The following is a 16,448-nucleotide window of genomic DNA, read 5'->3' as shown; positions in this document are numbered from 1 at the left end:
CATCCAGACAAGGGCAGTTCCTTGTAACATCATACATCACAGAAAGGATTGCCTTAACTGGAACTTTCCCATTTCATTTCCCCTTCTATTTGGCAATATGCCAAAAAAGAGACCCAAAGTGATCTACAGTGTTCCTTTTGGCAAAGCTCAAGGAGCCCTCAAATGTCCCCGTATTTGGATTCCAACCGCATTCATTCCATTACGATAATAGAGAGCGTTTGTTATCATGACGATTAGATCTCGCTCCTTGCCTGCGCTCCTTTGAGCAAATGGAATCGCAGCTCTTCCGAGTTCTCGGTGGGCACAGTGGAGAGTGTTTCCTGTGTAAAAGGCAAATAGCTTTAAAAGAAGTAGGAAGATAATCTCACATTATAAGTGTAACGGGGATGTCCTTAAGCACTATCCCAGCCTGAGGGTCTAGATGTTGCTCAGTTTGGCAGGACCTGTGCCCAAGCTGAAGACCGGAGCTTCCCCAGCGCCCCTCTTGGGTTTTAGGTATCCTGGGAGGTTGTGGGGGAAGTGTCTGCACAGGGCAGTTGGACAGAAGCCGGCCTATGGCATTGCTGGGGGGGGTCGCCCCTGCTAGTCTGGCGGCTGGAAAGGTACAGGAGCAGGTGGAGCCCCGTTTCTTCTGTGTGCAGCTCAGAGGTGGACTTAGTGGTTTCCATATGGGTGAAGGCTGGGTGGTCAGTGATAAAGACACCATTCAGGGATGCTCCTGGATGCACGAGAGGGACCCAGCATAGGCCTAGAGGTCTTCTCCCCCAGCCCTTCCTCTCACCACCCCCAGCCCCCGACAGTCTCCCCTCCCATTCTGACCACTCTCTCTTACTCAGGGCCCAGGTCACTGAGCCTCTATCCCATAACCCCTAGAGCTCTGTCTTCCCTATTTTCTGTGACTTGCTGCCATGCACCATTTTTACTGCCTTCCTAAACAGCAGTATTCTCCTTTTATTTCACAACAGAACTTGATTTCCGTATCTAAACCACAGCCCACTTCTTCCCAGCCAAAGCCAATCTGGATTCCCTTTCCGCAGGGGCCCAGAAAGTGCCATCTTCAAAGCTCTTTGAAAACCTTCAAAGAGCCCCATATCGTAGCTCTACAGCAGTGCCTGCTGAGAAAGGTTGGTAAGCCCACACTTAACACGCAACTCCAGGAACAGGGCGCTCACCAGAATGTTGCCTCAAGAGAACGCCAAGCTGGCCCAGAAGTATCCCATTAAAAATAACACGTGCAGTTTTCTTATGTCAAGGAAGTCCTCACCCTTTTTTATGACCATATGTCTGAATTAAATCAAGATCTCCAATTTACATAACTGTGAGACATCTGAAGAGATCTATTTCAAGTGCTGAATGGCAAGTGGGTGAGCCAAAGCTCTCTTCCTAGAATGGTTTTCAGGTGCGCTCAGGCACATGGTGCTATCCATGCCTGAAATCTCTATGCCATGATGCTGCAATAATTTTTATCTGGAAGGGCTCTTCCTTTGCCATCAATAACGACGTCTAACGATTGCTAAGCACACACTGTGGGCCAGATGTCCGCTATTCTTACATCACTAACAGTCTCTATTAATAGCTTGATTTTACAGGTGATAAAACTGAAGGGATGAGTTTATTTATTTTTTTTAGTTTGCTTTTATGTATTTATTTATTTTGAGAGAGTGAGAGAGAACAAGCGGGGAGAACAAGCAGGGAAGGGGCAGAGAGAAGGGGAGAGAGACAATCCCAAGCGGGCTCCTCGCCCGACAGGAGTGGCTTCATCTCCCAAACTGTGAGACCAGGACCTGAGATGAAATCAAGAGCTGGATGAGTTTTACATTTTTGATGATGTTTTTATGTATTTTTGAGACAGAGAGAGAGCCAGCGTGAGTGGGGGAGGGGCAGAACCTGAAGCAGGCTTCAGGCTCTGAGCTGTCAGCACAGAGCCTGACTCGGGGCTTGAACTCGTGAACCACAAGATCATGGCCTGAGCCAAAGTCAGACGCTTAACCAACTGAGTCACCCAGGCGCTCCAAGAGTTGGGTGAGTTTTAAAAGGAAGGATTCTGAACAGTAAAATTTCAGGGTCACAAACATTAACATGTTTAGGGTTCCTGGTAGAGGAAGCCAATTTGCTTTCTGGAAAATCTGTACCTCCCGCTTGTGGTACATACCACACATTCACCAACACACTGAGGATTATCTTTTGAAATATTTAATCATTTGATGGAGGAAAACCATCCTTTACTGTGGTTATTTCAATTGTGTTTATCTTAAATGTCCTATTTTCTTCTGAATTTTGTAGGGAGCAAACACGACAGAAATCCTAGACAAATGGATGAAATGCTTCACTGTTCTACTGGCAGCCAGCCTTTACTATTTCATTTTATTTTATTTTATTTTATTTTATTTTATTTTCATTTCATTAAAAATTTTTTAAATGTTTATTTATTTATTTATTTATTTATTTTTTAAATTTTTTTTTTCAACATTTATTTATTTTTGGGACAGAGAGAGACAGAGCATGAACGGGGGAGGGGCAGAGAGAGAGGGAGACACAGAATCGGAAACAGGCTCCAGGCTCTGAGCCATCAGCCCAGAGCCTGACGCGGGGCTCGAACTCACGGACCGCGAGATCGTGACCTGGCTGAAGTTGGACGCTTAACCGACTGCGCCACCCAGGCACCCCAATGTTTATTTATTTTTGAGAGACAGACCAAGCATGAGCAGGGGAGGGGCAGAGAGAGGGAGACACAGAACCCGAAGCAGGCTCCAGGCTCTGGGCTGTCAGCACAGAGCCCAACGTGGGGCTCAAACCCAGGAACCATGAGATCATGACCCCAGCCAAAGTTGGACGCTCAACCAACTGAGCCACCCAGGCGCCCCTTTTTCATTTCATTTTTTAGTTTATTTCTTTTGGGAGAGGCAGAGAAGATGAGTAGGGGAGGGGCAAAAAGAGAGGGAGACAGAGAATCTCAAGCAGACTCTGCATGGTCAGCACGGAACCCCATGCAGCACTGGATCTCATGAACTGTGAGATCATGACCTTAGCCGAAACCACGAGGCGGACCCTTAGCCGTAGCCGACTGAGCCACCCGGGTGCCCCTTGCTATTTTATTTTTAAAAGGAAAAGAAAAATTTAGAAAAGGGAGAAGCTAAAAGTAACCCACACTTCCACAGCTTGCTCCAGAAGTAGGAACGGCTTGTCTCCTTCGAGGAACCAGAAAGAAGTTTGCTCCACTCCCCTTCTCAACAGCCCACATCAGCGCCAACATCAGCACCCAGAGAGGCTGAGAGCAGCCGACCCACGTGACTGGAAGAGTGTGGGCACAGAGGTACCAAAACCAGGTGTAGCTTCACACTGCGTTTTCTCCATTTCTTATATACACTCATCACTGGCAATGGTCATGTTAGAGTGTCTCTGCAGGCAGAGAATTGTATGGAACTTAACGGGCACGTGGTCGGATTGTATGGAACTTAACGGGCACGTGGTCGGATTGTATGGAGCTTAAGGAGCACGTGGTAGGATTGTATGGAATGGGCACGTGGTCGGATTGTATGGAACTTAACGAGCACGTGATAGAATTGTATGGAACTTAATGAGCACATGGTTACCCAAGGCGCCAATCCTGACACCTGCCCTTGAGTATAAAAAAGTAGGTCAAACCGACACCCTCACTCCTGCTGCAGCGGCTTTCACGCTGCATACAAGGGTTGTGTCAAACAGGATGGTGGCTGTCGCAAGGGGCAGAGACCACAAACCGTCTGCCACCGCTGCCACTCAGTGCAGAACCTCGCCGTTGCCTCTCTCTCAACCATTTCCTGGCGACTAGCATCTGACACCTTGCAAGAGGGCAGCACCTTCTGGAAAGACTGCAGCTCTAACTAAAAAAATGTATGACCGAGCAGGCGAAAAACATATCCGATTACCAGCTATTTTCGAGTCCATTTGCATTCACGAGCGCGAGGCGTTCCAAATGCAAACCATTGCTTCCAGTTCAGCGGTAGCCAAACTAGCTAAAAGGACTTGAGAAGCACCAAGAGAGAAGCGACACCCCGTGAAGAAGCAGCCTTTATGCTTTGGTTGTCTGATGTTAGAGCAGGGGTTCTGCCCAAGAATACCACTACGAGTGTCCTCCAAAAAGCTGCATCTAACCAAACGACGATGCAAAGCCCGCTCTGGGGGAACAGGAACAACGTTCAGGCGAAAGGTCGATTCATTTCCTATAGCTGCTGGGACAAAATTACCACGGACCAGTGGCTTAAAACAACATGCTTGTATTCCCTTTATCGTTCTGGAGTTCTGAAGTCTAAAATGGGTTTTACTGGGTTGACGTCAAGGTGTAGGCAAAAGTGTGTTCCTTCTGGATGGTCTGGGGATGAGTCCATTTTGTTGCCTTTTCCAGCTCTAAAGGCTGCCTATAGTCCTTGGCTCGTGGCCCCACTCCTGCACCTTGGAAACCAAGAGTGGCGGGCTCAATAATCCCACAGTCTCTCTGATTCTTTCTCTTCTACCTCCTTCTAAGGACCTTTGTGATTACACTGCTCATCCGGCGAATCCAGGATAAGCTCCTCGAGGTCAGCTGATTAGCAGGCTTAATTCCACCTGAAACCTTAATTTCCCCATTGCCAGGAAATACCACATAAGGCTCCAGGAGTTAGGATGGAGACATCTTTGGGCGGGGGTGGGGGGTGCAGGGGCCTTATTCTGCCTACCCCAAGAGGGAACACCAGAGAGTTCAGTTCTGCATCTCTAATCTTCAGAGCAACCTTGGGGGTGGAACGTTTACCAAGAAACTGAGGCTTTGAGAATCGAAGTACTTTGTTACTTTTTCCAAAGGTATTCTGCTAGTGGCAGATACAGCTGGAACATGACCCAGATCTGTTTTGGAAGCCCGCACCCATCCTCCACGCTATGCTCCTACCCGGGAGACAACCTGGCCCTTCTGCTGGATCCCTACACCGCATGGAGCCTGAAGATCCTTCAGCAGGAGTCTCAGAGGAAATTCATCTTCCTTCAGGAATTTCAAGGAACCCCGGTAACGACCAAGAGTCAGGACAATTGGCCTCCACTTCATATTGCTTTGCAACCACTGCAGAGCTGGGCAATGTGCTGAAACTTTCGGGTTCTCGGGATCCTCAACGGTAAAACCAGATATTGGCCGGTATGGTGTCTAAGACACCTTCCAGCTCTAAAATTCCAAAATCGAGTAATCCTACTGGTGAAGCCAGTGCGCTGCAGAACGGGTCCGCTAAGTGCACGGCTAAGTGTTCCAGATGTTCCTTACTATTGTCATGTGCTGCTCATCGGTCACAATTTCTAGGCACTCAAACAGATCGGCTGTTTTCAGCGTTTTTCCTTGGAAGCCCTGTTCTCCTGCTCCAAGCTGGACTGTCTTCTGCCCACACCTGCTGCACACAGTTCATGCCATCATTTTCCTCCACTGCCATCTCAGGACTTTTCATGTGCCATTCTCCTGTGTTAGATCTTCTTTTTCTGGACCCGCATCTTCCTCTTTCTTGGTTTATTCCTTTAGTTTGGGGGAGGACAGACTGTGGTAGTTTCCCAAGAAAGCATAGAAGGGAGACGATTCTTTTGAGGGCTTTGAAAATGCCTTTAATCCAGCCTCCGTGTGTGCGGCTTATAGAATTCGGGGTCCCGCGGCATGGAACCTCGTCTACTAGCTCTGGTATTGCTGTTCAGCTCATAAGCCTTTGTAGATTGTTGTTGCTTTCTCTTTCTCTCTCTCTCCAGAAGGTTTTAGAATCTTACCTCTTGCGTTGTGCAACTACATAATGGTGAGCTTTGGTGCGAGTCTTTTGCGCTGGGCACTCAGCGAGCCCTGCCGCTGGGAACTCTGTCCTTCAGTTCTGAGAACTTCTCTCATTGCATTGTTTTATTTGTTTTCATGACTTCCTTCTCCTGCTTTCTCTCTTCTGCTTTATGAAAGTCCTGTTCGTTCATATTGGACATTCGAGACAAATCTGATTCTTTTATTTTTTTGTTCTCCCACATTTTCCACGGCTTTACTTCACTTCTATTTTATGTGAGATTTCTTCGGCCCTTTAATTTTGGGGGAAGGTGCCATTTGTAACCTCAAGTGTTTATTCCTTTGCTTATTTTTTATAGTATTTCTTTTTTGTTTGGGATGTAATATCTTTCCTTAACTCATTGGGGATATTGGCTCTTGTGAAACTTTTTATTTTGAAATAATTATAGAATTGGCAGGAAATTGCAAAGAAGGTACAGGGAGGTGCCAAGCACCCCTCACCCCTTTGCCTAGTTTCCCCCATTGCATACTTATAACACAATATCAAAAACCAAGAAACTGACATTGGTCCAAGGCGTGTGCAGAATTCTGTGTCATTTTATCACATAAAGCACATCACCACGAAGATCCCCCTTGTGCTACCCCTTTAGAGTCTCATCCTTCCTCCTTCACTATAGAATATTAATTTAAAGTTATTTGGGGGGGCACCTGGGTGGCTCAGTCGGTTAAACAACTGACTTCGGTTCAGGTCATGATCTCACGGTTCATGGGTTCAAGCCCTGCATTGGGCTCTGTACTCCAGCTCAGAGCCTGGAGCTTGCTTCAGACTCCATGTCTCCCTCTCTCTCTGTGCCTTCCCTGCTCATTCTTGGTCTCTCAAAAATAAACGTTTAAAAAATTTTTTTAAAGATGAAGTTATTTTTTTCCTATTTTCAGCATAATGTTTCCTCAGTGCCCCCCCTTTCTTAGCTTTCATTTTGGAAATGACTCAAAATGTTTGGCAATGTTGCCTATTCATTCATAGTTAAGCGTGAAGCTCAGCTGAGAGTATTTGTGGGACCTCACCACAGGAGATCATTGGCAAGTCCACTTTTTCTTTCCTTTTTTTTTTTTTTAATGTTTATTTTTGAGAGAGAGAGGGAGGGAGAAAGCAGGGGAGGGGCAGAGAGAGAGAGAGGGAGACACAATCCCAAGCAGGCTCTGCGTTAACAGCACAGAGCCCAACGCGGGGCTCGAACCCACAAACTGCAAGATCGTGACCTGAGCCAAAACCAAGAGTCGCCGCTTAACCGACTGAGCCACCCAGGTGCCCCAAGTTCACATTTTCATTGGAAGACCCACCAATAACAGTACCTGGCCTGGGATCCTTTCTCTAGGTTCATTCACAGGCTCCACCATAGAATCCTCCGATCCTGTCCTCAGGGGTGGGGAAGACTGCAAGCCTGGCTGCCAACTAGAGTGTGGGGAGGGGGCGGAGAGCCTCCTATTTAAAGGGCAGATTTTCACTTAATTGTATCCCATCTCTCCCCACTCCTCTTCCCTGTGATGCTCCCAAGTTTCTTACGTTCAATTTCTTTAGAGAATAAGCCTCCAACTTCTGAGGATAAGTCTTTGGTTTCTCCAGGGGGACGGCAGTTGCCTAAGTGCAGAGGACGGGGCGGTATATTTCAGAAAAGCATCACATGCACAGGGCAACTGCAGTTGTCTGCTCCACAGACAGACTTCCAGGAAATTCCTTGTTCTCAGCCCTTGGCCTCACGGCCCCTCACACCTGTGCGGAGCCTTTTTGTGGCCCTAAAAAGGAATCCCTGACTTCCCCCATCATCTGTAAATGATGTAAATGCTCCAGCACCCAAAACTCTGGTGAAATCTCTTTCATCTGATGCTGTTTCCTATCCGATTTACTTTGCCTTCGTGGACTTTTGTATTTTCTCACTTCCTTTATAGTATTTAAAAAAAATTTTTTTAATGTTTATTTATTTTTGAGGGAGAGAGGGAGAGAGAGTGAGAACAGGGGAGGAGCAGAGAAAGAGGGGAGGACACAGAATCCAAAGCAGTCAGCATAGAGCCTGATGCGGGGCTGGAAATCATGAACCGTGAGATCTTGACCTGAGTCAAAGTCAGACGCTTAACCGACTGAGCCAGCCAGGTGACCCTAAAGTCGTTTTAATAGGATTCTAGGAGGGAGGGGGAAAGGAGCATGTAGGGAAACTGCCATGCTTATGCAGCATTCAATAATAATTTTTGAGAACAATATTTGAAATATATGATGAAAGCTGAATTTGTGTCTTGGTGAATTTTCAGGAACACGGCAGGGGTGCCTGAGTGGCTCGGTTAGTGAAGCATCCGACTTCGGCTCAGGTCACGATCTCACGGTTCCTGACTCTGAGCCCTGCATAGGGCTCTCTTGCTGTCAGGGCAGAACCCACTTTGCATCCTCTGTCTCCCTCTCTCTCTGCCACTCCCCTACTTCCACTCTCTCTCTCTCTCTCTCAAAACTTAGTAAACTTTAAAAGGAGAAAAAAGTAGTAACATGGTAGTGTATTCCAGAAAAGTATCACACACACAAAAAATTAAAATTACTTCCAACAATCAGAAGACAAGGAATGTTTTTTTTCCTCATTTGTCTTTAAAACTTTTTTGGATGATATATGGCTCTATATTCCACGTATATCCACCCTCATTTCCGGCTGTTGCAATACCAATTTGCGAAATTCGACAGTATATGCGAAGGAAGGCTGAAGTCGAAATGAGCTCCGGACAGTATGTAGCTTTTGCCTCTAGAGTTACTCACCTCTAACAAAGGACGTGGACCCACAGAGATCTTTCTCTGGGTTCTTTGTGGATGACTTGAATGAATGACGGTTTTGTTTGCTCTTTCCTTGTCTTCTAGAATCCAGATGGCTTTTGACTGACCACTGCCCCAGTGGATGCCAGGCAGGGTGGAAGAGAGCTGGGTATAGGAGAAGTTGGTTTTGAAAGATATGAGTGTGGAAGCACTTGTGGCAACAAGTGTGGAAGCAAGAGGGAGAGCTTGCCAAGAAGAAAGAATTTAGCAACAAGGAGAACAAAGAGAGAAGTGGACAGAAGTGGAAGGGAAGACCATGCAGAACGTACGAAAAGAAACTGAAAGCAATATGAAAGAGAGGCATGAGCCAAACAAGAAGGAAGCTGGCGCCATTAGCCAGCAAATACTGATCTGAACAGAATTGAAGCTAGCCCATTCATTCACTTAACAAACCTTCAAGAAATCTATTAAGCAGCTACAGGGCACACACCCTGGATAAGAAGGAATACAAGAGACCAACAAACATTTTTTAAGAAGAGAGAAAAGAAAATATCAGATAGTAAGAATGAAGATAGGGCGACGGAGTTGAGTGGCCAAGGCATTTCGAGGTGGTGATTATTTGATCTCAAATTTGAATCATAAGTGGGAACCAGCCCGCAGGGATCAAGGCAAGTAATCGGCAAAATGAAAATTAGAAGCATAATGAGCTATCCCTTTCTATCAGATTGGCAACAATTTTAAAGCCACCAGATAGTAGCAAGAATCTAGAGCAACGGGAATTCTTAGTCACTGCTGAAGAGAGTACAAGTTGGTACAGCCACTTGGAAAACAATTTTGTGTTACCTAGAAAGTGCTGACATACTTCCATCCCAGAAATCACTAGTCCACACCTAGGCATATACCCTGGAGAAACTTGTACGCGCATATTAGGAGATATGTCTGCGAAAGTCTAGTTTTGTTGTAATAACAAAGAGTGGGGTAGGCTCAAATGTCCATCAGTGGTAGGATATAAAACAGATAATTGCATCTTGATGTTTTAATGCAATAAAATACTACAGAGCAGGGAAAAGGAATGCATTACAGCCTCACTCAGTATCATGATGAACCTCAGGAACATAAAGCAGAGTGAAACAGCAGGTTTCACGGAAATGCAAGTAAACACTGTGTTGTTTAAAGATACAAGCAAGCAAACCATAAAGAACAGCAAGAGAATGCTCAATACAAAATTCAGCCATTTTATCTTGGGGTGGGGAGAAGAAGGGCTGGAATCAGAGGAGCTCACAGAGTTGACGGTAAATGGCTAATGACAGATGGGTACATGAATATAAGGTATGTTTTTTTTCTTTAAACATGCTACGTATTTTACAAATATTGCATGTATCCAACAAAATTGCTTTGAATCAAAACCAAAAAACAAACAAAAGTAGAGAGAATGTTGCAGACAGAGGAAATAGCAGGCACAAAAGCTTTACAAAAACGTTTTAACATTTATTTATTTTTGAGACAGAGAGAGACAGAGCATGAATGGGGGAGGGTCAGAGAGAGGGAGACACAGAATCTGAAACAGGCTCCAGGCTCTGAGCTGTCAGCACAGAGTCCGACGCGGGGCTCGAACTCACGGACCGCGAGATCGTGACCTGAGCCCAAGTCGGATGCTTAACCGACTGAGCCACCCAGGCGCCCCACAAAGGCTTTAAAGTGGAAAAAGCTAGATGTTTTCCAGGATATGAGAGGAGGTCAATGTGGCTGAAGCACAGCCAATGGGGACAAGATAGAGAAAGATGAGGTCAAGATTAGACTACGTGGGGTGATTGATGACGAGAAAGTATGAGGGCTAAGATAGTGAGGGACTCAATAACGTTGAAGACGTGCTGGAGTGAGAATAATTGAAGCATTAGTCAACGTTCTCCAGAGAGAAACAATAGGATGTAAAAGGAATTTATTATGAAAAAGTGGTTCACACGATTATGGAGTCTGAGAAACCCCACGGTCTGCCATCTACAAGCTGGAAACCAAGAAAACCAGGGGTACGGTTCAGTCCAAGTCCGAAGACCTGAGAACCAGGGGCGCCCGCGATGTAAATTCCAGTCCAAGGGCAGGAGATGGGATGAGATGTCCCAGTTCAAACATCCAGGCAGAAAAGAAAAGAGAGGTGTGTGAATTCTTCCTTCCTCCGTCTTTTTGTTCTATTCAGTATTCAACTGATGGAATGATGCCCACCCACAATGAGGAAGGCAATTTACTTTACTGAGTCAACCAATTCAAATGCTAATCTTATCTGGGAACACCCTCACAGACATCCCCGAAAATGACGTTTAACCAGAGAGCTGGGCATCCCTGGATCCAGTCACACACAAAATTAAGCATCACAATGGAATAAGTGGTCAAAGGATGGCGCTCTGACAACGGGCAGCTTGAAGTCAAGATTTTGGAGGTGACACTATTATTAGTGATGACAACGTCATGGGATTTGAAGAGTGGGTAGTCAAGGGGGTTGAGAAAGTAGAAGGCAAGGTGGGGGTGGGTCATCCACGGTGACACAGGGCCTGGACAAATCTTACAACCTGTTCGCCCAGCAGCCATGTGGGCCGCCATGGGGACGCCTGTCCTGCCATCTCCACAGGTCCACCTTGAGATCCAGCCCTTCCTCCTAATCTTCAGTTTCCAAGGGAAGATGGAAGTTTGGTTAGATGAGTAAGCCAAAGTGGCAGCATGCCTGGGCTTCGGGAGGGGGCAGAGGTCAAGGGGGCCGGGACACTGGCCCCAAGGGGGCAGAAGGCCCCCAATGGGACACATGTTGTCTTCCCACAGCCCCCTCCCCCCAATCTGCAGTGAGCTTACTAAACTCAAAAGTGACGAGTATGTTGAATATCTTTTCGAGAATGGTGAAGGCCTTGAGCCTCATGTCTGTACTCAGTTCAAGGCCAAATGGTGGCACACACAGGTGTGGAAATCTACAAGAGAAAAGCATGAGAATGAAGGCCCCGAAACTTTCAGAAATCATGGGACCTGACAGGCTGTAGCTCCTGGAAGTGAGGCACTTGTCCAGAGTAGCCAGGCCTGTGACAGGCAGTGGGGCATCAGCCACAACCTTTCATCTGTCCAAGAAGGAAACCGGGTCTCAGAGAGGTTAAATATTTGCTCAGGATTGTCCACTTGCTCAAGTGACAGAGGCAGGATTTGAACCCAGGCCCACCGGACTCCAAAGCTATGCTCTTTACGGCTCTCCGGCAGCCGGAGAAGGGAAGTACCTCCACTGGGTTCTGAAGGCTGAGTGGGAATATTCCAGGCAAGAGAGGAGAAGGAAAGGGGTGGGGAAGGGGTAACAGGTGGAGGAGAGCATGGGTGAGCGGAGCCAGGAGGAGAGAGACGGTGATGCGCATAGGCTACTGCAGAGGCCACACGGAATTACCAGCAGGTCCCTAGTGGGACACGCTTTCTCACCTTCAGCCAAACGCGCTGTTTCCTCCTCCAGAGTTACTTTCCCTCAATCTTTATCTCAAAGCTTTTTCTTATTCTTCAAAACTCATTTTAAGGGCCCATTCTTCCAGGAAGCCCAGCTTTTCTCAAAGGGCAGGGCACCGTCTGGAAGCTCCTCACGCTCCAGCAGAGGGCCAGGCTGCATGTTCCCTGCAGCAGAGAAAGGAGAGTACGTGACGTGTCTCCCTGCCTGAGAAGGACACCTCCTCCCTTCTGTGATATTCCTGCACAGAACACATAACATCCTGGCAATCGTGAGACGACAAGCCCAGATCGGGGAACATTCTGCAAAATGAGTGGACTGTCAAGGTCAGAAAAGACAAAGAGCCGAGGAACAGATCCAAATGAAAGGAAATTAAGGGACAGGCCAAATAAATGCCATGTATGAGTCTGGATTAGAATACCAGTGGCAAATTTGGAATAAGGTTCAGAGATTTTTGATAAGACAACACCATTACATCAATATTCATTTTCTTTTAAAATTTTTTGATGTTTATTTATTTTGAGAGAGAGAGAGATTGCGGGTGGGGGGAGGGCAGACAGAGAGAAAGAGGCACACAGAATCCGAAGCAGGCTCCAGGCTCTGAGCTGTCAGCACAGAGCCCGACATGGGGCTCGAACTCGTGAACTGCGAGATCATGACCTAAGCTGAAGTTGGAAGCTTAACCGACTGAGCCACCCAGGCGCCCCTCGGTACTCATTTTCTGATTTTCATCACTGACCTTTGATTATGCAAGAGAATGTCCTTATATTTTTCTGAAAGTCCCCACTGAAATGTTTGGAGGTAAAAGGGCATCATTTCGGCAATTGCTCACAGATGTCTCAGAAGCACGCATCTACACACACGGGGAGAAATGTTGGTAAAATGCCAACATCTGGGGAATCTAGGCAAAGGAGAATGGGAATTCTCTGTACTATCTTTGCAACTTTCTGTAATTCTGAAACTTGCCAAATAAGAAGGGTTTTACTGTTAGAGCTAAGAAGGAGGAAGAGAAAGGGAAGAAAGAGAAAGAGGAAAAGGAGAGGGGGAGGGGGAGGAGGAGGAGGGGGAGGAGGAGGAGGAGAAGGAGAAGCATCTTCTGCTCTGTTCCCTCGAAACACCTCCTCACCCCTGCAGGCTCCCTTACAACGAGATTCTACTCTGCAAAACAGGAGGTCTCCAGTCTGATAGTGCCCTCAAGACTTTCTCTTTATCTTCATTAAGCAATTTCGTTGCAAAAAACTAGAGACCCAAACAAATTGCTTCAAAAAAAAAAAAAAAAAAAAAAAAAAGGTTCTGCACCAGCAGCCCTGTATGCATTTCCTTCAGGTGCTCCACGGGGACATGGTGTCTTCTCGGCCTACGGACTTACCAGCGGCTAACTTCCCTCACAGCCTGGCATTGCCATTAACCCATTTGATGTCTTTCTTCCTCCCAGAACGATGGGAGGAGTTTCTGTCCTACCATCCAACTCCACGGAGAACATACTTGGAATTGTTTTTCCTGCTGCTAAGTTGCTTTCAGAAGTCACACTCGCCAGCCCCACCTTTAACCTCCCATGCCTTAAACTTGCAAAATCTGATGGTTGGATTATATCATTGGCAGGGTCTCTTCCAGCTCTACAATCTGTGGTTCGGCAGCTCCTGAGAAATCAGACCTGGGATCCCACAAAGCTGCCCGGCGTTCCAGGGAGATTGGAAAACATTCTCAGTCGAGGCTGTGTCGCCAGTGCCCTCTTGTGGGCAGATCTGATACCGAACACGGCCAGGAAACTGGGTCTTTGGGAAATCACAAAATCAAAGTAACAACAGAACACTTAAATAACAATGATTGACATCTGACTGACTGCGATGTTGACCTGAAAACTGCAAGAGTATTACCTCCCACCACCCTTACGGCGCCCTCAGGGAGTGAGTAGTGCTATTTCTACCACTTCAGAAGTCACTTAGGAGGGCACCTGTTGGGATGAGCACTGGGTGTTGTATGGAAACCAATTTGACAATAAATTATATTTACTGTAAAAAGAAAAGAAGTCACCTGTCCAAAGTCACAGAGCTCCCAGACCCCAGCACTGAACTCAAGCAGGGGGATTCCAAGCTTTAGTCAGGACCCAACATTATGCTGCCTCATCGGAGGGAAGTATCTTTAAATGTCTTTTAAAATGGAAAACAACTTTAGGCATCATCTAGCCAGCATTCCCCCCCCAAATGGCCCCCTATCTGGAGGCGGTTTTGCATGAGGATAATAAGGTGGTGGGTGTAATCGTGGAGGCGGTGGGGAGACAGACTGTTCCAAGATCAAACAAGTATGACAAACACTGGGTTGAAGGGAACGTACAGAGATACATCTCCCTGCCTTCGTTATACCAATGTGAAAGAAAGAATGAGATAGAATACTGAGAAAGAAAGTGATAGAACATGCCGCGTATATCCCCCAACTCACTCGTTTCTCCTTAGTTCCTCCACCTTGTACCACTTTGGGCCAGGCGGTTCTTTGCTGTGGGAACTCTCCTGTGCATTGCAGGTGTTTATTTAGCAGCACTCCGGCCTCTGCCCGCTAGATGCCCGTAGCCCCCCAACCCTTCCCCCCCCAACATTGTGACAACCGAAAACGGCTCCAGACGTCGCCAAATGTCACCGAGGGGCAAAAATGCGCCTGTTGGAACATGGTTTAGACCACAGAATTTGTTTCTTCATGGAACAGCTCTAAGGATTAACGTGGCAGGGAACTCACTTCTGGAAACACTGTGTTAGTTCCTTTATGCTCACCTTGCAGGCAAGGAAGTGAAGACCCAGGGAGGTGAGGTGACTTGGTTACACCAGTTACGTAACCTGAGTGATGCAGGGAAGAACTATGTTTCCAAATAAGCCCCAGCCTTTGGGCTTCAACCCTATCCTAGCATCTTTCGCGTGACTCTGACAACGTGGGCCGGGGGTGGGATCCGGAGGCAAGCCTCGCTCGGCTCAGTGAAACCCTACCTTGGTCACTGCTGCTGCTTCACAGACCTTCAAATTCTCTAGCCGTGTTTCTTCCTGCTATTGATGCAGCCCCTGGACCCAGGACCCTTAGACACTTGTGAAAAGAAAGACCAGCTCATGGCTGACCCTGCGGTCAAGGTCCTACTGTCATGACTTTCTGTTTTCTCACCAAAAGCAAGGGGAGGCTACGTTCAGAAAGAGTCCCTTTTCCCTAACGAATCTGCCAACAGTCCCCTTTCCTTAAGGATTTCCCAACGACGGTAGCATTGGGGGTCAAAGTTGACATCTTATATCTCTTTTCCCTGAAGAACCTTTGGAATGGGGGCAGATTTCCATTTACTGAGGCTGATGAGAATGTGCAGTTAGCATCAGGGGTGTAAATGACGGGGGGGTCAGATGGAATCTTAGCAAATGCTGTGCTTTCTAGAGTGCTCAAGCAGAGGCCAAATCCTGGGGTGGGGACCCACAAGCAGAAGACGTAGGACTAGGTACAAATTTAGGACCTACCCTGCCTCTATATGGGCTTGCATATAGATCATTCTAGAAGCAGGGACACACCTTAAGCCTTTCTCAGTCCCTGCGACTTTGGGTTTCAACCACCTAGATGCTAACCTTGGAAGACTAAGGAGACAGTCTGTGGCCAGTCGTTTCTGGTCTGGGGCAGTGAGTGCCTGGTGCCCTGCAGAGCCGTTCTCACCCAAGGAGGGCACAAGGTGTGTCGGTATCGTTAGCTGTCGCCCCTCCTGTGCTTGCCCCGGGGCTGGCACTGCTCTGTATGCTTTACACTTATAACTCGTTTCGTTTTTACAACCACCTCACAGGGCAGGCACTGTCATTGTGCCCACTTACAGATGAGGACGCCGAGACGCAGGAGTTAAGTAACTCGCACAGCGTCACAGAACTAGTTAAGTATACGAGCCAGCTTTGAAATCCAAGTGGTCTGCATCCAGAGGCTCTCAAACTCTGTGCTACCCAGCACCTGCCCTCCCCCCTCCCCCCAGCCCTCTCCCCCCGCCCCTCCCCCGCCCCCCCTCCCCCCCCACCAGGACTGAAAACACAGCTCTGGGATCCCCACCGTTAAACTGCTAAAGACACTGTGGACTTGTCAGGAAACAGCCCAGGGCACCGTACGCGCTTTGTAATGACTACAAAGGCGGCAAAAAGCAACTCTTCCTTTTATTTTTTATTTTATTTTATTTTTTAACGTTTTTATTTATTTTTGAGACAGAGAGAGACAGAGCATGTACGGGGGAGGGTCAGAGAGAGAGGGAGACACAGAATCTGAAACAGGCTCCAGGCTCCGAGCTGTCAGCACGGAGCCCGACGCGGGGCTCGAACTCACGGACCGTGAGATCATGACTTGAGCCGAAGTTGGACACTCAACCGACTGAGCCACCCAGGTGCCCCGCAACTCTTCCTTTTAAAAGGGCGATGTGTTGCCCTTATGGGAAAATGACACATTTGAAACAGAAT

At 47.3% G+C, this 16,448-nt stretch overlaps 1 protein-coding gene across 1 annotated transcript in view; it reads right to left on the bottom strand.

Moving 5' to 3' along the window:
• RUBCNL (rubicon like autophagy enhancer) overlaps nucleotides 1-16,448 on the bottom strand; it is a 66,686-nt gene continuing 50,238 nt past the window's right edge. The window contains exon 14 of the mRNA XM_023251553.2: nucleotides 1-320. Within this exon, the coding sequence (XP_023107321.2) occupies nucleotides 148-320 (173 nt within the window). The 3' untranslated portion in view covers nucleotides 1-147. The remainder of the gene's footprint in view (nucleotides 321-16,448) is intronic.

This window comes from Felis catus, chromosome A1, assembly GCF_018350175.1.
Source record: "Felis catus isolate Fca126 chromosome A1, F.catus_Fca126_mat1.0, whole genome shotgun sequence".
In the NCBI taxonomy this organism is placed as follows: domain Eukaryota; kingdom Metazoa; phylum Chordata; class Mammalia; order Carnivora; family Felidae; genus Felis; species Felis catus.
This window is presented reverse-complemented; position numbering and strand designations above follow the sequence as displayed.